Source organism: Athene cunicularia, assembly GCF_003259725.1.
Source record: "Athene cunicularia isolate RWA chromosome Z unlocalized genomic scaffold, athCun1 chrZ_part2, whole genome shotgun sequence".
Taxonomy (NCBI): Eukaryota; Metazoa; Chordata; class Aves; order Strigiformes; family Strigidae; genus Athene; species Athene cunicularia.
In genome coordinates, this window is record NW_020799143.1 from 19481909 (window position 1) to 19503995 (window position 22087).

Consider the following 22087-nt stretch of genomic DNA (forward strand, 5'->3'; position numbering starts at 1 on the left):
AACAGAGAGGTGACTGGTGACAGCCAATGTGGTTTCACTAAGGACAAATCATGCCTTACAGATTCAGTGGCCTTCTACAAAAAGGTTACAGCATTAGTGTAGGAAACAGAAGCTGACATCATCTACCTTGACTTATTCAAAGCATTTGACACTGTTCTGCACAATATCCTTGTCTTTAAAATGGAGAGAAATGGATTTGATGGGTGGACCACTCGGTGGATAAGAAATTGGCTGGACAGTCACACTGAAAGAGTTACGGTCAACACGTTGATGTCCAGGTGGACATCAGTGATGAGTGGTGCCCCTCAGGGGTCCAAATTGGGACCAGGAATATTTAACACCTTTGTCAGAGACATGGGCAGTGGGCTGGAGTGCACCCTCATAAAGTCTGTGGATGACACTAAGCTGTGTGGTGCAGCTGATACTCTAGAGGGAAGGGATGTGCCATCCAGAGGGACCTTGAGAAGCTTGAGAGGTGGGCCTGTGCAAACCTCATGAAGTTGAACAAGGCCAAGGCACATGGGTCAAGGCAATCCCAAGCACAAATACAGGCTGGAGGATGAGTGGATTGAGAGCAGCCCTGTGGAGAAGGACTTGTGAGTATTGATGGATGGAAAACTGACTGTGTGCCAGCAATGTGAGCTCACAGACTAGAAAGCCAACTGTATCCTGGGCTGCATCAAGAGAAGTGTGGCCAGCAGGTTGAGGGAGGGGAATTCTCCCCTTCAACTCTGCTCTGGTGAGACCCCACCTGCAGTACTGTGTCCAGCTCTGGGGCCCCCAACATAAGAAGGACATCGACCTGCTCAAGCAAGTCCAGAGGAGGGTCATGAAGATGATCAGGGGTCTGGAGCCCCTCCCTTATGAAGGCAAGCTAAGAGGGTTGGATCTGTTCAGCCTAGAGAAGATATGGCTCCAGGCAGATCATATAGCAGGCTTCCAGTACTTAAAGAGGGCCCACAAGAAATATGGGGAGGGACTCTTTATCAGGGAGTGTAGTGATGGGACAAGGGGTAATGGTTTTAAACGGAAAGAGGGTAGACTTAGACTACATATTTCCTCATAACTTTCCTGTGAGGCTGGTGAGACACTGGAATAGATTTCTCAGAGAAGCTGTGGCTGTCCCCTCCCTGGCAGTGTTCAAGGCCAGGCTGGACGGGGCTTTGAGCAACCGGATCTAGTGGAAGATGTCCCTGCCCATGGCAGGAGGATTGGAACTAGATGATCTTTAAGGACATTTCCAACCTTAACCTATCTATGGTTCAATGATTCTACTCTCAAATGAGCATCTGAGCCATTAAACATGCCAGCACATTTCAAAAGTACATTTCAAAAGTCAGAGACAAGTTTTAGCATGATTATGAGTAGAAAAATGGATAGAAACATTTCTAAATTACAAGACACTACTAGAGAAGAAAATACTTGATCTCTTGTGTGAAAGGAAAGATATCTGTCCTTTCACTAAAATCAGAAAGGCTGTCATTTCACAAGCAGCCACTGAGACTTAGGAAGTTAACTGAACAGGCTCTGTGGAGCTACTCAATATGTAAATTAGTACAGGCACCTCTGTGTTATCTTTATATTAGAAATAACACCATTACTTCTATAACTGCTATGATCATGCCACCACAGACAGAGCAAAAAGGGTAACAGCATATAAAGACATCCTAAAGTCAGAGTGTGAACCCCACTCACAGACTCTCTGTGCTCCATGCATTCCATCAAAACATGAAATAGATGACTGGACTGCTTCTGTCCCAAGCTAAATGTGTTTTGAATCATCACTAAGACTTCCTCCTTCACTTGAGGTTGCAGCTCCCTGAAAAACAGATACATAAGCAAGAATAAGTATATTTTTTGGAACTTCTTACCAGCCCAAATGACACTTCAGCAAAAGACAAAACTTGTGCTAAGCAGAGACATAGGAGCAATCTCTTATTTCTACTTCTCTGTTGACTTATTTCTGCCTTCTTTCAACAAAACCAGGCAAAGGCATCACATAACATAAATTATTATTCACACGGGCATTAGTTCTGACCATGCATACATACTATTGGAAATAGAACAAATGAAAAAGTTAACAATTTTCAAAGGATTGTCTGTGAATATAGAGCTAAAAATCACTAAAGTTTAGCAAACTTTTTCTTTCTTTCAATCATCATATAAGGATAAAATTAAATTTCTCATTATGTGTTCACTAGGCTTCATATCTCTCCCATCCTTTTTACCATCATTTATCTTTGTTAACCTTTCCATCCATATTTCATTTTCTTTAGAAATGGCAGGATTTTTTTTTAAAGATCAGAAATATGGATCAGAAAGCAAGTGAAGAAAAAAAGTTTTCAATACAACACACTAGGGAAAAATATCACCCCCAAAAAAAGAATATTTAGGAAGACAATAAATACAAATTTAGGATATAAAATTTATAGTAATTTTCATTTTTTTAATTGGAACTAACCCACTTCACCTTTTAAAAGATTTATTTTCCATTAAAAAGCCCTCTTGATTTTGAAAAACTTTCACAAAATTATTAATTGGCTATACACATATATATTTATTTCCAGTTTGGGCATATAATTTTCATCAAGGTGGGTTTAACAGAGTCTGAACCTGGGGCTGCACTGGAGGTGACATGAAGAGTTACAGCTAAATGAGGATGACAGATCTGGGTTACCACTGGGTAAACCAAAACCAAAGCCAAAGAATCTTAGTCCTCCTACTCCAGACTGAGGCTCCTACAGCAACTAATCCCAGCCCTAGTCTCAAAAGCTTTGTGCAGCCCAAGCCCAAGCCCACTTACGGAATACTGATAGCAGGACAAAGGTTTGAGTCAAAACCCAAACAGGCACTCTGGGTTCACTCAGAAGTGTTCCTTGCCAAAGCTGAGAAACATAGTAACTCAAAATAGCTAGACGACATTTATTTTTCTTCTTCAAAAAAGCCATACCAAATTTGGTAGAATAATTCTTTCAGCACTAGTTTGAGGCAAGGAAGGAAGAAACTCTGTACAGAAATAAAAGCCAGCAAAATACCATGGTGGGGTCATTACTAATAGCATTAGAAATTATCTCAGCAGTTTTGAGACAGTTTTTTTCGGGTCCCTTGCAATATAACAGACCAAGGAGGAGGAGCATTATGCCACTACTCACCCTGTATCACCCGTGTGTTTGTGGGTAAAAGCCAGAATATCTGCAGCTCTGCCAGTGCCGTCATAGACCACCACAGGGACAGCTGGGCTGGCCCTCACGTACTCCCACACCATTAGGATCACATTGGGGCCTCCTTCCACCACCAGCCCAACTACAGGTACACCTTGGCCCATTCCTGTTTCAAAACACACCTAACTCATTACGAACAGGTCCCAGCCACACAAAAAGATCAGGCCATCTGGTAAATAAAACTCATGAAGAGGTCTCATACATGGTTCAGTGGTGCAAAACACGTCTTCACCATCTCTAATTTGACTTACACTTTTTAACACTTTCACAGAACTTCTGCAACAAGATCAATAAGGCCATGAAAACCTTCTGATAAAATTGCAAGTGGTGCTAGCATTGCAAAGAAAAAACATCCTTCAGAATATCCCTCTGCTCTTTACAACAGATCTTACATGCACAGACACTGACGGTGTTTGAAATGTGGTCAGTAACCTTTTCTTTACCTACATACATAGAAAAGTAATCAGGCACTTGCTCAAGTTTTACATCAGCAGGGCAGGGTTTTTTTTAATAAACAAAAATAAATTTCAAATAAGATACAATAGAAATTAAAAACAACAGAAAGTCTGACTTGCAAAAACTCATAGTGAAGAAAGATGTAAGAGGCAGAGTAAGAAGCTCTATATATGAACACATTGAAAATTGGGTAAATTTCTATATTTGTAAATACTGTAATGTAAGCAGATAAAGGAAACAAGGATTCAACATCATAACTCTGCATTATGATTCAACATCATACCTCAAGATTTAAATCACTAGGTAAGAGTGAACTTCCACAGATAATTTATACAATCTAGTGCATAAAAAGAAATACTTGTCTACGCAATAAATATTTCATTCATGATTTCTATACCATAACTTGGTTACTGTATAGGCAAACAATTAAAGTTACACAATATAACCAACATTAGCCGACAGCATTCTGTTCCCAACTAGTCTTTGTTTCTGTACCAGAGGAGGTGCCAGGCTTCCAATATAGAAGAGTGATGAGGATAAAATAATGAAGAGGGGAAAAATAATTCTAATTACATTTAATGTGACATTTTTTCTACCTAGAAAAATGCTAGAAAACTATCTAGTGCTGATACAAAGACCATGCAAAACTTCAAAGTGAGCAAATGCTGAATACTTAGTAAATAATCTGAGTCATTTAGGTGTGGGTACAACTGAAAAAACAAAATGTGAGTTAGCCCAAAGGCATAATGCTTTATAAAAATACTGTCCTTTTCATTTTCCTCATATTCAGTGTTCAAGACACATGCAATTAATAACCTTTAACCTGAGTGAAATCTACGGCAAATGAAGATGTGCAACATGTAACAGGAAATTTGAAGTACTTCCACAACTTTTAGGATAGGTTTTTCTGTCATAAAGCTGACCACAGCAGTACTCACTTGTGTGTATTTTTTGAAGTGATATGTACTTCTCCAAATTCCTCCTGAGCATCATTTCATTCCCATACTTGCCTACTGTCCCATCATCTGCCATTAGAAAATGAGAATGCATGCTGTTGAGGGTACTTAGCTTGCTGAGTGGATTACCAAGAGTCTGGTACAGGCAAACTACCTAAGAAAACCAAAATAAAAACATCTTCAAAGAAACCAACAAATTATCACCATTTATGTTGCCTCTTTTGTATGTATTTATTTGATCTTCTGAGAGCCTCATCACACTTTTTGTGTTTCGGTTTTCATTTGATTCTTAACAGCAACAAAACCACAATTAATACCACCGAAAACATTAGTGATTAGGCTTGCAGTCTTTAGTCAGAGCCACCACCTGCCTTTGTTTGCAACAGCTGAAACACAACGCCATATTTTTCCTCAGTGTATTCCCATTAAAAACATGTGAGCTACTTTATCAGGAATGATTTCACCTTATTTGTCGTGTTACTAGACAGTCATGTAGATTGTACCCTCACACTAGCACCCACATGAATTTCTAGTTTATAAATAAAAATCATGCATATTAATATCCTTTTTGAATATACTGTTAACCTGATTGCTCATCCTGAATCACATGATAATAGAAATATATCATTTGCAGCCACAAGAGAATTGCCTAATTAATTACAAAATTTCAAAAACTAATGGCAATTTCCTGTAAAAAAATAAATATTTTAGAACTATTCTTTTGCATACAAAAAGCAAAATATAGTGCCTGAACATGCCAAAAAAAATCTACTGCTGAGCAAAATCCAAGCCTTCATTACTGAGAAAAAATACCAGACCAGTGAAATGAAACAGGCAGACAATAAAGTATGCAAGAAAGCTATAACATCCCCTGAATATGAAGGTTTCTATTATTTAAATGTGTCCAACTCACATCTTTTCCAATGAGATCCCTCTGGTTTTCAATGATACCCCATGGAGGAATTCCAACAGCACAGATCTTTCTCAGGTGTGGTGAAGCACGGCCTTTCAGTGCATCGCCCACATGCCTGGACACTCCTAAACAGATAATTAAATAATATTTTTTCTTCTACTTTTGGAGACCTGCTACAGGACACCAGTGAAAGGGTTTCCCATCATTTAGTTTATTCTACAGTTATGTTTTAGCCAGAAACAAACCATCCCGCCCAACTTGTATATTTGATGTGCACCACAGGAATTGTAAGGCTTAAACGTAATATATCAGTGCTTCAAACTCAACATATATTTATAATTAATTTCTAATTAATAATACTCATAATTGTTGCTAATTTGTACTTCATAAAACTTTATTATTTACATAAATGCACAGAACAGTTCTCCTGTAAGGGCACCAGACTGGATAAAATCTAAACTTTCAGTTCTGTGGCTTACTGACCCCCTCAGTTTTTGAGAGTAGTCTAAAGGGAGTTTCAGATACTAACATACTAATTAATGGATTCTCCAGATTCAAAACTTTCTTAATTATAAAACCCGTTAAACTGAGATTTGAAAACTATTTCAAGACCACAAATCACAGTGCTCAGAACCTAAATATTTTAATGAAACAGATAAAACTGACTGCAAATAAGTTCTGGTTATCTCCTAACAGTGTTTCTTATTAGATGCATAATACTCTGCTCTTTGAATTAATAAAAAAAAAAAAAAAAATACCCACAAAACAAACAAACAAACAAAAAAAACCCAGAATGCCTGTAAACAGCAGAACATATGTTATTCTTCGAATTATGCATTGTTCCTTTAAAAAGCTTCATTTTGTAATAAAATACCACAATTTATCAAACAATTTCATTATATTTGCCCTAAATGTATATGCTTGTATGGCAGAGAAAAAACACCAGAGGAAAACTGAAACAAAGAAAAATAATTACACTACCGCTGTTGATGCCTTCTGTAATTATCCATGCTCCTGTAGTCTCAGCAGCCTTTACCAATCCCTTGCTGAAAACCTGCTTGACCTTTGAGGGAAGCTTGAAATTTTGAATGCCTCCATGAACAGAGATCACTAGCTTTGGCAACTCCATCTGCCATTCTTTAACCATGAGGTGCAACAGCTGATCCAAATTACTATCATAAGAAAGTCTAATATACTGGAAGAAATAATAATGGATAAAATAAACATCCTTGAATTACTCCCAGAGAAAAAGAGTTCTCAGCATTAATGTCTTAAAGATTTTGTAAAAGATTAAAACTTCCACACTACTGCTAACATGACAGCACAAAAACACATCAGTGAGCAATACAGACAGCAAGACAGACTATGCTTAATCACAGTGAAGTTCAACATAAAAATATCATACACACACGCTAACCTGACTTACTTTTAGATTCCCCTGCCTTTCTTATGCTGAAATTATAAAAAGAAGTTGGACATATAAACCCAGCACCTCTTACCTTGGCATGGTAAGTGTGATCTCCATCCTGAAAATTGATTGTACCAAATGCATCTGTCGGACTCATCTTCGTGTGTTTTTGCACAGACCATTCTCCAGAATCTTTCTGTGGGGCAGTCTGATAAACAGGCCAGCTACAGTCTACTTCTGGGTGATCTCCAATCAGCCGTCCACAGCAACATCTCACACGAAAAAATAAATAAATTATTTTATATCAGACACACTTGCAATGCAACTCCAGGATCTTCCTCAGAATAGACCAATAACTTTTCTGCAAAGAAGGATATAGTAGCTTTCTTACATGGATGATAATAAAAATTAACTCAGCTGAAAAAAATCTCTACAATGACAAAATGACACTGAATTAAATCATAAATATATTTTGTTGGATACAGAATTTGTTCTCTACCTGAGGAACACTAGTAGCAGTTGGGAGATTGGACTAAACAATCTTCAAAGGTACCTACCAACCCAAACCATGCTGTGATTCCGTGCAATTCTGTAACAGTTTGAGAGTCCTGTATAGCAATTCTGAACACAGCAATGTAGCTCAGATTTATTGGTATCAAGTGTGACATTTCAGAGGAATATCTTATGACACCAAGGTTTTCCATGTTTCTTATAACAGGTTATACTAGGTACTGACAAAAGATCTAAGAGGTACCATCATTAATTAGGGGGAGAGGGGCTCCAGAGTCTAGAGAGAACTTCAGGGTGACCTTTATACTAACCCTTGGATGCCAGCAAAGTGAATACACCAAATACAATGTTAAGTGAAATTTAGCAGAAGCTCAGTTAGCATTAAAGATTTGCAACTGCATGAATAATCTAGACTGCAAATTCAAACAGTATTACTGTCATACAGGCCTCAGCAGGCTCCAGTCTCCTCTCCAGGATTAACTTCAATGTAATTTATAGTGACATCTGACAGTCCAGCTTTCCTTTAGAGATTTCAGAGGTCAATATACCCTGGGAAATGGAGACAAATTCTTCCCTTTTACTCTTTTAAGATAAAAAACATCCTTCAACAACCCAAACTCAATGAATGCCTCAGTACTCAGATGTATTGCTTGTGGATCGCAGGGTAGGTTAGTTGTAAACATCTGCAAAACCCTGAAAAGGTACATTCAGAAAGAGAGTTTTCTGTGGATATAAGCGTGAACTGATGAAAGAGAAATAGATTTAAAATAACAAACAAACAAAAACAAATCCCAAAACAACCCTAAGCAAACTAAACAAGTAAATTGCTTTAGAAAGGCACTTTTTGAAACCATGAAACTATGTTTGCACTCCAGTTTTTCAACATAGGCAAATTGCATTTGATTGATTCAATGTTCTGAAAAGCAGACTGGAGAAGGAAGCCTACCACACTCTTAATAACTCAATTAAACAATCTTATTCACTGGAGAATTAAAGAGATGCAGAAGCCTAGCACTGCAGAAAAGACCTGAGCTCTACTGTCACATGTATGATGTATGATGATGGCTAGCTAGAAGTCAGAAGACAACAGGGACTACCAAAAATACTCAAATTTTTGTCAAGCTACTTCAAAATGGCTTAGCTCACCTGGACCACCTACACCTTCTCCCTAGAGGAGATAAATAGTAGGATATCACAGAAATCTAGGGACTTGCCAAAAACGTCAGTTATGTGCTTACAACTGAATCCTGAAAGAATAAGAGGAAATAATCTAGCAGGGGAGGGGAAACCACACATAGGAGTTTTTACTGCAAAGTTACGCTAACCAGAAGTATTGTCCAGTCTGGCTCACTGCATGACTCCACAACCATCTGCACTGTGGTAGTGGCAGAAAGAAACCCAGGGATTATCAGGGGGAGCACAGGATCTGCTGAAACAAACTACTGATCTAGGGACCTCATTTTGATGGCCTGAAAAGCAAAACCCATGTAATTTTGCCTCCTCATAGGCAAACTAAGACAAACAAGGTCAAGGCTGATGAAATAAACAAAAAGTATCCAATCTGGAACTTGGAGAATCAAACAGTCACACCAAGTCACATATATACAATTAAATTATTATTTCAGAAGACTGTGTATGATCAACACAGATGGAAGATTATTATTGACATCATGCTGTTAAATAACATGTGGACTCAAAATCCACACTCAGAGTCACTGATAAAGAGATATCTAAACAGAAAGTGTTTCAGAGCAACGTAGCAGCAAAGCAGATAGCACAAGGGACACAGATTTGGAGAAAATCAGCCCACAAAGAGAACAAAGCCAATGACTGTATTTGTTTATGACTCTCCCTACATACCTCAAAGGAAGGATCAGAAGAAAGAGGTAGTTTTGATTTTATCATTAGTCTTTAGAGGACAAATTTCTCCACAGCTGAGCTATTATCCTCCTTGCTCCATTTTTTTCTGCTTACTTTTTGGGGAGAAATAAAAGGGTAAGAGACAGCAAATGTCAGGAAAAAAAAAATATCTTTAGGTGAAAGATTATAAAAAACATAGATAACCTATTGTCCTTTAGTCCTGAAAATACCTTGTGGTCACTGTATGCTCATAGAGTGGTCTCACATCAACAAGACCTTTTATCCAGGAGTCATTCCAAAAGACAGAGAACCAACAGCAACCACAACTAAATACTACATTACCTTACATGGCTCACTTAGATACCACATTACACATTCTGAGTCTGATTCAGCAAATACCAGCACTTGGAATGACAGCACTGAAAAGCAATCAAGCTCATCATCAGTGTATTACATTTTCTAAAACATGAAATAATTTCAGCCCATCATCAAAGTATGAGAACAGAATGACTTATCTATCTCATACAATACTGTTCCATACAGGGTTACATCAGCAGTCCCTTCTAAAGCAGCAAGAGTCAGAGCAACCTGCCTTTTCAAAGCAGAGATTCTGTGGAAAGGAACTAACCATCTCACAATACAAATCAGTGCAGGAACCTTGAAGTTGAGAGGTCCAGTGAACACTGAACTGTTTTAGTAATTAAAATCACTTGCACTACATACTTACCAGAGGTGAGCTGCACTCAGAACAGCTGTTATGCTGAGTAGGCAGTGGAAGAACTGTACATAAACCTAACACACAGGTGTTGCAGGGTCCATGCAGCTGCTGTTTTAGTAATTAAAATCACTTGCACTACATACTTAATGTTTACATGTAAGTGCACCCAGAGGTGAGCTGCACTCAGAACAGCTGTTATGCTGAGTAGGCAGTGGAAGAACTGTACATAAACCTAACACACAGGTGTTGCAGGGTCCACGCAGCTGCTTTTACCTTAGAGATTACCATAGCAAGAGGTAAGAATGTAAAAGGACCAGTATTTCCCAAATAGCTCATGCTCTGCTCCAAGCTGGCACTCTTGCTCTCTCTAATCATCTAGCAGGAAGGGACAAGGTGCTATGGACTCCTGAGCTACCTGAGATGTCAAATGCCAAGACGAAGAGGCTCTCAGGAAGGCTGAGGAAACCAAAGCAGAACATCACCTCCATCTGTTTGGGTTTTTTTTCTGTAAAGTTATGTGCTGTGTTCAAGGGCTCAAGAAGGAGAGGAGCTACCAGACAGGGATGATGGTTGAGTCATGATTGCTCGAGAGCACTTGACCCACACATGTCCCTTGGACCTTTCAGGTTGCACCCCAAAGTGTTGAGGAAACTCAGCACTCAAAGATCACAGAGATCAGGAAGGTCTCCAACAACTGGAGAAAAACAAATGTCACACCTGCCTTCAAAAAAAGGTCAAAAGCCAACCTGAGAAACCACAGACCAGTCACCCTTCTGCCAGTCCCAAGTAAAATCAAGAAGCAAGACATCCTGGCGCCCATGTCTGAGCACAGCAGGGAGAAGACAGACAGGGACAAGTTCACAAGCATTTACCACAGGTAGATCATGCCTGATCCACCAAACTGTGTCAAAATCATGGTACGAGAGCAGAAAATGCAACCTACCCTTGCTCTAGCCAGGCTTTCGGCACTGTCTCCCCAATATTCTTGTACCTGGGCTGGGACATTACAACCTGGAGGGAGGACAGATTGATGGGAGAGAACGTGGTTGGGTGGTGGGCTCACAGGGTTGTTCAGTCAGATGCTGCCTAGAGGCCAGTATCAGGCGGGGTCCCACAGAGTCTGTGTGGGGCCTGTTTGGTTCAGCATCTCCACTGGTATCTGGAGGAGGGGATGGAGGGCAGATGCTGCCCCAAGGTGGGGGCAGCTCTGGGGCATGGCTCTGGGTGCCAGTGGGCAGCAAGATGCCCTGGGGCCAGCTGTGTGCCCACGCAGAAATGAGGGCCAGTGGTGCCTGGGGTGGGGTGAGCAGGACATGGCCCCGACAGACAGAGGAGGGCAGGGACTGTGGCCTCTACTTGGTGCTTGTCAGTTTGGGTCCCCAACACAGAAGAGACACCAGCAAACGAGAGGGACTTCAGGGGAGCATGATTATCCTGGTGACAGACAGTGGGGTTGCAGCCCTTCACTTCCAAGAAGAGGCTGCATGATTAGGAATGGTTCAGCTGGGAGGAGAGATGGTTTCTGGGCCATCCAACAGCATCTCCAGCACTGATGGGAGGGGATGGAGGACATGCATTCAGGCTTTTCACAGTGGTGTGTGGCAGGAGGGAGAGAGGCAGCAGCACAAGGTGACACAGGGGAGGCTCAGGCTGAAGATAAGGAGAAGCCTCTTCCCCAGGAGGACAACCCAGCAGTGGAGCTGAGATCTGACAAGGGTGGACTCTCTCTGGCCTTGGGGATTTCATGCCCTGACTGGGTGAAGTCCTGAGCAGCCCAGCCTGACCCTGCTCTGGGCAGGGGCTGGGACTGGAGACCTTCCCAGGTCCCTGCCAGCCTGAGTCATCTCGTGAGCCTATGGATATATCATATGCATTGATGAAAGCATCTTTGCAATGACTTTACCTTCTTTGCCTCAAAGGATCACTAAGCTACTAGTGAAGGAGAAGCAACGTCAGTAACACAAAAGCAGACTTCTGGAAAAATCACAATTTGAGTGATAAGGGGCCTGGAGGGTCAACACTGAGGTAAAAGTAACTGCAGGAGCCGGATTACAAAATCCGGTGCCCTAGCAGGCAGCACTTTAGAGACTGTGTCCAAAATATATGCCTAAAAGGTCAGATATAGAGAAAATTTGTTGGATGTAGAAAGTTGCAGAAGGTCAGCACCACATTCCTGAATGTTCATGCAGTGAGATCAGTCTAGGTGCTGTCTGGGATGTGTTTGTGAGCACTGTACTGAAGAGTATATAGAAGCCATTTCAACACACCAAGGAAGCATGGACAAAGGTGCCAGTAAGTTACTCAAATTTGATTAGCAACTACTAAATGGAGTTGTTCTACTTAGTATTAGCAAATAGTTGTATAATCCACTCATAAGCTGTTTGCAAACCTTGGAAGGTCTCTGCAAGTAAGAAATCATTAACAGATTTCATTTGCCCACAACATATTATAGTAGACATCAAGTATATTCCCATGACTTTTTGACTGTTGTGGAAAATCACAGATCTCAGGAGGCCCAAAATCTGTTTCATTGCTAATAAACACATTTCATTGCTAATAAATACAATATAACCAGTTATAACACTCGTGGGAAATTATTTCCCATGGTTAGGATCAGAAAAATATTCCTAGAAAAAGCTCTGTGTACATATTAAGATATACAAGAAGACAAGAACAGTTAACATTTGGGAAAATGTACTTGAAAGGTAGTGGCTGACTGAAACTAATATCAGACATACGCACACATTCTGCATATACAGCAGACTGACAAATAGGATTCACATGAATTTAAACAGAATGAAAATGCTCTACAAAAAGTGAAAGAAAAAACTACAGAATAAAAACCCCACAAAATTATGGGATATCTTTACAGAGAAAGGTGAAAGGAAAAAAAAACAAACCCAACCCTGTGGGGTGCACATTTCCAGTTTCTCTTCCTCCCTCTTCCACTGCACATTCATGAAATTAAACCATTTTATTAGAAGGCTGATTTGCTGAAAAGCTAATCTTGGTTTGGTTTTCCACCCTCACAGGTTAATTTTCATAACAATGAGCTGCCCAGATCAAGTAAGAACACAGTCATTCTGCAGTGGGAAGTTGGAGGACTGCAGAACTGTAGTCTCTACAAGATTAAACCACTATATTTTGAACCACAAATTAACTTCATCTTGGATACCCACCTGAGTATCTGAAGGTTATCAAGAAGCATTAAAATTCTCCTTGCATTTCTAATTGCAGAACACCTGCAAATATCTTTGAATCTCTATTATTCCACTCTAAAGCAAAATATACACATGACCACTCCCTGAGAGGGAGTTGACCCTTTCTGAACAGATGCAATGTAGATCATTTGCCTTACTTACAATGCCAACACCATTACATATATCTTTCTTTTACAGCAATGTGATTTCAAGGAGTAATTTATTTGCTTTTTTGAAAATGTGACTCGTTTCACTTAAATCTTAGAAGCAAAATAAAATATGAAATATTATTAAGAGCAAATGACCATGCTCATGCAAGTGACAGGACTAGTTAGGACCATGTTGCTAGTCATCAGTTAATCAGAAACTCATTATTTTCTGTTGCTTCAGCCTTCAGAGGTCTTTAACACAAAACAAATATCAAGGAAAATTACAATTTTGGTTCCAACAACTGATCATTTATTACAGTATCAAGACCTGTTTGGAAAACAAGCTGAATGACAAATGCTGGAATGTAAACAACTAATTAATACAAGCCACAAAATATTAGCTGTCTGAAAAACCCACAGATTAGTTAAATTTTTGTTGCTTGCCTTTCCAAAAGGAGGGGCGGAATGACCACTGCAGAGAAGATAAAAAAACTTCAGAAAACCTATCATACAGGAAGTTTCTATTACCCTCTTTCATAGAATGACACAATCACAGAATCATTTAGGTTGGAAAAGGTTTTTAAGATCATCAAGCCCAAACCTAAATCTAAGATGGCCAAGTCCACCACTAAACTATATCCCTAAGTGCAACATCTACACATCTTTTAAATACCTCCAAGGATGGTCACTCAACCACTTCTTTGGGCAGTATGTTCCAATGCCTGACAACTCTTTTGGTGAAGAAATTTTTCCTAATAACCAGTATAAACCTCCCCTGGTGCAACCTGAAGCCACTTCCTCTCGTCCTATTGCTTGGTACACAGGAGAAGAGACTGACATCCACCTCACTATAACCTCCTTCCAGGTAGTTTTAGAGAGTGATAAAGTCTCCCCTGAGTCTCCTTCTCTCCAGACTAAACAACCCCAGTTCCCTCAGCTGCTCCATGTAAGACTTGTGATCCAGACCCTTCACTGGCCTCGTTACCCTTCTTTGGATGCAGCCCAGCACCTCAGTATCTTTCTTCTAGTGAGGGGACCAAAACTGAAAACTGTAATCAAGATGCAGCCTCACCAGTGCCAAGTACAGGGGAACAATCACTTCGCTAGTCCTGACGGACACTCTATTTCTGATACAGACCAGGATGCCACTGTCCTTCTTGCCACCTGGGCACACTGCTGGCTCATATTCAGCCGGCTGTCAACCAACACCCCCTGGTCCTTTTCCCACCAGGCAGCTTTCCAGCCACTCCTCCCCAGGCCTGTAGCATTGCATGGGGTTGTTGTAACTCAAGTGTAGGACTGGGCACACAGCCTTGTTGAACCTCATGTAGTTGGCCTTGGTCTATCAATCCAGCCTGTCCAGATACCTCTGTAGAGCCTTCCTTCTCTCAAGCAGATCAACACTCCCACCCAACTTGGTGTCATCTGCAAACTTACTGAGGGTGCACTCGATCCCCTCATCCAGATCATTGATAAAGAGATTAAACAGAACTGGCCTCAATAGCAATCCCATGAGAACAAACTTGTGACCAGCCACCAACTAGATTTAACTCCGTTCACCACAACTCTCTGGGCCCGGCCATCCAGACAGTTTTTCACCCAGCAAAGCGTGTGCCCATCCAAGCCATGAACAGCCAGTTTTGTCAGGAGAATGCTGTGGGAAACAATGTCAAAGCCCTTACTAAAGTCTAGGTAGGCAATATCCACAGCCTGTCCCTTATTCACTAGGTGTGTCATCTTGTCATAGGAGATCAGGTTTGTCAAGCAGGACCTGCCTTTCATAAACCCATGCTGACTGGGCCTCATCACCTGGGTGTCCTGTACATGCCACATGACACACAAAAGATGATCTGCTCCATAATCTTCCCCTGCACCAAGGTCAGACTGAGAGTCCTTTAGCTCCCCAGATCCTCCTTCTAGCCCTTCTTGCAGATGGGTGTCACATTTTCTCACCTCCAGTCAACTGGGACATCACCAGTTAACCAGGACTGCTGAGAAATTATTGTCTTGGTGAGCACTTCCACCAGCTCCCTCAGTACTGGATCCCATCTGGTCCAACAGACTTGTGTATGTCTAAGTGGTGTAGCAAGTCACTAACCATTTCCCCTTGGATTATAGCGGCTTCAGTCTGCTCCTCTTCCCTGTCTTCCAACTCAGGGGCCTGGGTACCCTGAGAACAATTGGTCTTACTGTTAAAAACTGAGGCAAAAAAGGCATTAAGTACCTCAAGCCTTTTCCTCATCCTTTGCCACTATGTTTCCCCCCACATCCAATAAAGGATGGAGATATTCTTTAGCCCTCCTTTTATTGTTAATGTACTTATAGAAAAAAAAAAAATAAAAAAAATTGTCTTTTACAGCAGTAGCCAGATTAAGTTTTAGTTGGGTTTTGGCCCTTCTAATTTTCTCCCAGTGTAACCTCACAGCATCCTTGTACTCCTCTTGAGTGGCCTGCTCTTTCTTCCAAAGGTCATAAACTCTGGGGTTTTTCCTGAGTTCCAGCCAAAGCTCTCTGTTAAGCCAGAAAGGTCTTCCCCGCCAGCTCATCTTTCAGCACATGAGGACAGTTTGCTCTTGAGCCTTTAAGATTTCCTTCTTGAAGAATGTCCAATCTTCCTGTTCCCCTTTGCCCTTCAGGACTGCCTCCCAAGGGACTCTGTCAGCTAGTCTCCTAAACAGGCCAAAATCTGCCCTCTAGAAGTCCAAGGTAACAGTTCTCCTGACCCCCTTACTTCTCTGAGAATCAAAACCTCTATCATTTCATGACTGCTATGCCCAAGATGGCCTCCATCTATCACATCACTCATAAGTGCTTCTCTGTTCACAAACAGAAGGTCCAGTGGGGTACCTTATCTAGTTGGGTCACTCATCAGCTGTGTCAGGAAATTGTCTTCCACACACTCCAGGAACCTCTCAGACTGTTCCCTCTCTGCTGCACTGTATTTCCAGCAGACATCTGGTAAGTTGAAGTTCCCCACAAGAACAAGGGCTAACGATCTGGATAGACTGGAGCCATGGGCTGAGGCCAACTGGAGGAGTTTCCATAAGGCCAAATGCCGGGGGCTGCCATTGGGCCACAACAACCCCCAGCAGCACTACAGGCTTGGGGAGGAGTGGCTGGAGAGCTGCCAGTCAGAGAGGGACCTGAAGATGTTGATTGACAGCCGGCTGAACAGGAGCCAGCAGTGTGCCCAGGTGGCCAAGAAGGCCAATGGCATCCTGGCTTGTGTCAGCAATAGCGTGGCCAGCAGGGACAGGGAAGGGATCTGATCCCTGTACTCAGCACTGGTGAGGCCGCACCTCTATTCCTGTGTTCAGTTTTGGGCCCCTCACTCCAAAAAGGGCATTGAATGACTTGAGCGTGTCCAGAGAAGGGCTACAAAGCGGGTCAAGTGTCTGGAGCACATGTCATATGACGAGCGGCTGAGGGAACTGGGATTCTTCAGTCTGGAGAAGAGGAGGCTGAGGGGAGACCTTATCACCCTCTACAACTACCTGAAAGGAAGCTGCAGAGAGCTGGGTTTGAGCCTCTTTAGCTTAGTAGAAAGCGACAGGAAAAGAGGCAATGGCCTCAAGATGCACCAGGGAAAGTTCAGACTAGATATTAGGAAGCATTTCTTTAAAGAACGGGTTGTTAGGCACTGGAATGGGCTGCCCAGGGAGGTGGTGGAGTCCCCATCCCTGGAGGTGTTCAAGAGTAGGGTCGATTAGGAGCTTAAGGATATGCTGTAGGTGGGAACTGTGCCAGGCGAACAGTTGGACTAGATGATCTCCAGGGTCCTTTCCAACCTAGATGATTCTGTGATTCTCTGTGATTTTGTGATCGTGAGACTTCTCCCACCTACTTACAGAATATTTCATCTGCCTCTTCATCCTGGTTGGGTGGCCTATAACAGACTCCTACCATGATCTCTGCCTTGTTGGCCTTTCTCTTGATTGTTACCCATAAACACTCAACTCTATTGCCACCATCATTAAGCTCTAGACAATCAAAATACTCCACAACATAAAGCGCTACCCCACTGCCTCTCTCTTCTTCCCTACACCTTCTGAAGAGCTTCTAGCTATCCACTCCAGCATTCTAGTTTTGTGAGTAATCCCACCATGTTTCTGTGACAGTAACCGTATCAGTTTTCCAGCTGCACAATGGCTTCCAACTTCTGTTTGTTGCCCATACTGTGTGCATTGGTGTAGATGCACTTCAAGTGGGCTACTGATCCCACTACCTTTTTTGGGGCAGAAGTCCTAATTCCTATGTAACCATTCTCAGGTGCTTCCATGGTTTGTAACACATCAATAACCCTTGCATCTTTGCTGTTGCATGAATCTCCATCCCCTACCTCCACTGAGATAATAGACTGAAGGACCTCACTAGCACACCATTGGCATGCTGTCCCTAGGCCAAGTGGAAACCATCACTCCATGATCAAGCTGGCAGAGCTTCAGTGCCCTTCCCACTCACACTCTCTGAGGGCTTCTCTTACACATGTGGGGGGCTTGGCCACCATTGCTCCTGCCCCAGCCAGGTCCCACCAGCTACTGTGGAGGCTCTCCCAGCTCCCTAGAGCTTCCCCTGATTCAGGAAACCCTCTGTGCACCATGCTGGAGTGCTCCACCATGAGTCCTGCTGGTGCCAGCCACCAAGTGCAACTTCGATTACACCACATTCTTCTTCCTTCATTTTTGTTCTTCCTCTTTCCATAATTCTTATTGTTCTCCATTGCTTTCATCTCACTCTTCTTCACCCATGATACAGCTGGAATTGTCTCCCATTTAAGGCACACTTCCTCTTTTCATTCCTCAGCAGAAGATTAAGACAAACTTATCCACACAAGAAGATATTTGGATAAAATTTTCTACTGCAAGTAAATTAAATGCTATCATACAATTCCTTTTACACAGATTTATGCTAAACATTCTCCAGCACACCACCAGAAATGCAAGTCTGACAATATATGAGGAAGGATATTTTGATGTCTTCACTTCCTTGACTAAGAATTACTATCACTAACTTTAGTTCATTATAAAAATCATAGATACATATTTATGCACTCTTACCTGATTAAATTCTGGCACACCTGGCATCCTGCAGGACACCTGTGATACAAGATGGATAATTAATATGTGTTTGTATAAAAGAAAACATCCATAATAGTATTCATACAGTGTTGATTCACCTGTGAAAAAAAATCTCATCAACAGCATTAAAGGCTTTGTTCTTCTGCACTCACCTCTGGAAGATGCACTGGGTAACTTCAGTGATTTGTCTGGCATTTTACATCTTAGACCGTAAGTCAAATCTGCATTTCACAGATGAGTTATCTATCTTATTTACTCTACACTATCCATGTGTTCAAAACAATATGTTCAAAATTACAAGTTTACATCCTCAGAATCTGATCTCACTAAGTTTATTTAGGCAACACCATCCACTAGATACACAATCTGCAATGCCTAATTGTTTGCTTTCTCAAGTCCTAAAACACAAGTTGAGGATTTAATCTTTTCACACTCCACACAGTCTGAGAAGAAACCTCTATCTCAGAAGACTCAGCAACAGGCATTATTCTGAGGAAAGGAAAAAACGGTGGTACAGTATTAAGAATTCCTGTGCTACAATAACTCCATGTAACTCAATCTCTCACCTGGATGGCATCCCACACTTTTGGTTACTGGACTGAGAGCAACACATCTAAAAAGCCTAGGAAGGCCAATTATTGCCAATTTCTAATTCAAAAGAATAGTATCATTTAAAATGTACTGGTGACATCCATGAAAACATCTATGAAAGCATCTATGAAAACCCATAAACACCAGCAATCACCAACTGGGACACTGCAGAACTGCAAAGAACTTCAAGCTACAGACAAGACCCATAAAAAAAGTATTCCGATTCTTTCTAAATTTAACAGAAAGAAAGTAAAATTCATTGTTTTACCTGTGAGGATCTTTGGAACTAGGAATGATGTGTGCACATTCTCTTTTACTGAAGACCTCTTCAATCCAAGATTTCGGGGACTGAAAAGACATTTCAAACATCATTGTATTCCTGAACTTAAGAACATTATGCCAAAAATTGCACTATAATGTCTACATGGCTGTGTTTACACATAACACGTAACTCAGAATGAATCCTGTCATGATGTTAGATGAAACCAAACACTGTAAGCTGAAGCTACAGCTCTGAACAGTCCTAGCTCTTCGTGCCCAAGCTTTACACAGCTCCACAGAAAGATCAATATTAAAATTTATTCCCATCCCTCACTAATAAACATGAAAATTACTTAGAAGATCTGTCAAACATGTAATTGAGGAAATAGTAAGGAGGAATCAGAACTGCTTAAAGGACTGCACTTCCCTTCTGCCAGAAGACTAGCAAATTGCAATCTTACTAAAGCTGTAAATGTCAAAAAGGGGAATATTTTGTTTTTATGTCAAAGAGACAGTTGATTCCTTTGTTTATTATTCTTAACAGAGTTAAGGATAGATTCATCCTGGTTGTATGTTTGCTGAACTAGGAATACAGTGAAATGCAAAAGCAGGGAGCAAAGACTTAAACCTAGTATTTACAAGTGCATGTCAGGTGGGTTTTTTCCACTAGCCTCCTGGGGCACTGTGAAAACTGTGTCAGTGAAGCCTGTTGCAGCCAAGAAAACTGAACAGTCACTGTGGTACACAGATTTTTTTTTCAAAGAATCTTACTGGGAGTCTTTGAACTTTTTCTCTTCAGTTTTATCAGGATGAAACTCCCTGAAAGGAATTATAGGTTTTGGATGCTGAAGTTCTAAATGTCTGGGACTGAGATTAGTAAACACTGGAAGCAAAGGATTTTTTTGTCATCAAAGGGAACTACCCCATAATGAAACATGCAGCGGACAGATATTATAAACAGTAAATACATTTATACTGATCATTATTATCTCACTGTTTCTCATGTTCATCTCACTCTCTGTCTACTGTTGTCTACATTATACATAGACAGCAAGCTCCCTAGGACAGGGCACAGTAGGGTCCTGGTTTATGATTAGGCATACAAAGCAAAGAGTAATCAAATAATACACATTGACTCCTTATCCGTTCCTCATGATTGTCTGCAGAATGTCTACTTTGTAGAAAAATATTTATGGTAAGTACTCGTTGCCATACTTGTTTGCAAAACATGTCCTTCATACAATGACTTAGAAAACAATTCAATTCTTAAGAATGACAGTAATTCAACTTATTAAGAGTACTGCTGGGAGCATTTTATGGATGGAGTTCAGCAATAATGCTTATGAAAGAGAATACCTCTCTTTTATCTCCTGAATGGAATTATGATCCTTAATAAAGCAGGTCCATTTGAGGTATTTTTACTTCAGCTTCACATCCCTAAACACCCCTGCATAATCTCCCAGCTAGTCATGCAGTTATGGAGTGCCGTGAGCTCCCTGAGTGAACTACCAGCTGGTCTGCAGGTGGGGACCCAGCTTCCACCAAGACTAATGGGAGTCTTACCTTTGGTTTTAATGTACTCTGAAACAGCACACACCCACCCACCGCCTCCCCCTGACAAAGATGAAAGATATCATTAAAAAGCAGTTTGCTGGCATTGGTGTGTGTGTGTGTTCTTCTGGGAGCAACTAATTGAATTGTGTCTGGTTGAGCTTTGAATGAAGGAGTAACAGCGTGGAGGATCCTCAGGGCTGGACAGAGCACAGGCATGCAAGAAAATTAATTATCGTAGAAAGAGACCTACCGAAGACAAAGCACAAACATTAAATCCAGATAAAAGCCTTGGAAACAGTGAAGCTAATTTCATTACCTGAGGGCAGGTACACACTGCTCTCAAAAACCTTTTGGCTGGATTCTCGTTAGTAGTCATTACTGTTTCGTACTTCCTAAACCATTTTATTCCACTTGTTTGAGCTGCCAAGCAGAACAGTGAAATGTTTGTAATATAAAAATACCCTGGGACTTTGATTTTTCTGAAACCCATTAATATTTCTGGTAATTGTTTTTTAATCAGAACTAGGGAACAAATAATCTTCTTATGTTATGGGGTGCCCTGGATAAAAACGAACTTTACTGAAGTTTTCCTTAACAGGAAAGGGTGTGACAGAATCACCAAGCCTTACAGCATTTGATGAGGCAACATGCTCAGCCTTGTGAGAGAAGAACACCAACTACTGTCACTTTAATTTAGTAAGAGCGCTAGTAGTTCAAAGTAATTTTCACAGAATCACAAAATCATCTAGGTTGGAAAAGACCTTGAAGATCATCCAGTCCAACCATTAACCTAACACTGACCATTCTCAACTACACCATATCGCTCAGCACTAAATTGACCCAACTCTTAAACACCTGACTCCATCACCTCCCTGGGCAGCCCATTCTAATGCCTAACAACCCATTCCATAAAGAAAAGCTTCCTAATATCCAGTCTAAACAGAATCACAGAATCATTTAGGTTGGAAAAGACCTTGAAGATCAAATTTTGAGCAAGCTGTTGGCATTATATAGTCTCAGGTAGCTTGCCTTAAGCTATTTCACCTCAAGTATGACATATTCTGGAAATCAAGCGTTACCCAGGTATCCATCCAGATATACAGCCCAGTGTAACATGGAAGCCTTGCATCAGTCTAGGCACCAGCAGCAAAACATGCTTGCCAACTGAGCAAGGCACTGGCACTCAGCCAATCCCTATGTGAATACACTTGA

At 41.2% G+C, this 22087-nt stretch overlaps 1 protein-coding gene across 1 annotated transcript in view; it reads right to left on the reverse strand.

Annotated features, from left to right (window-relative positions):
* The window catches only part of TRPM6 (transient receptor potential cation channel subfamily M member 6), a 76949-nt gene extending 57520 nt beyond the window's left edge, over nucleotides 1-19429 (reverse strand). Inside the window, exons 1-8 of the mRNA XM_026866238.1 lie at nucleotides 19329-19429; nucleotides 18449-18487; nucleotides 7046-7226; nucleotides 6528-6741; nucleotides 5547-5671; nucleotides 4616-4787; nucleotides 3153-3327; nucleotides 1696-1819 (exon numbers count right to left, since the gene is read on the reverse strand). Coding sequence (XP_026722039.1) covers nucleotides 1696-1819; nucleotides 3153-3327; nucleotides 4616-4787; nucleotides 5547-5671; nucleotides 6528-6741; nucleotides 7046-7226; nucleotides 18449-18487; nucleotides 19329-19429 — 1131 coding nt within the window. The remainder of the gene's footprint in view (nucleotides 1-1695; nucleotides 1820-3152; nucleotides 3328-4615; nucleotides 4788-5546; nucleotides 5672-6527; nucleotides 6742-7045; nucleotides 7227-18448; nucleotides 18488-19328) is intronic.
* Between the last annotated feature and the right edge of the window lie 2658 nt (nucleotides 19430-22087).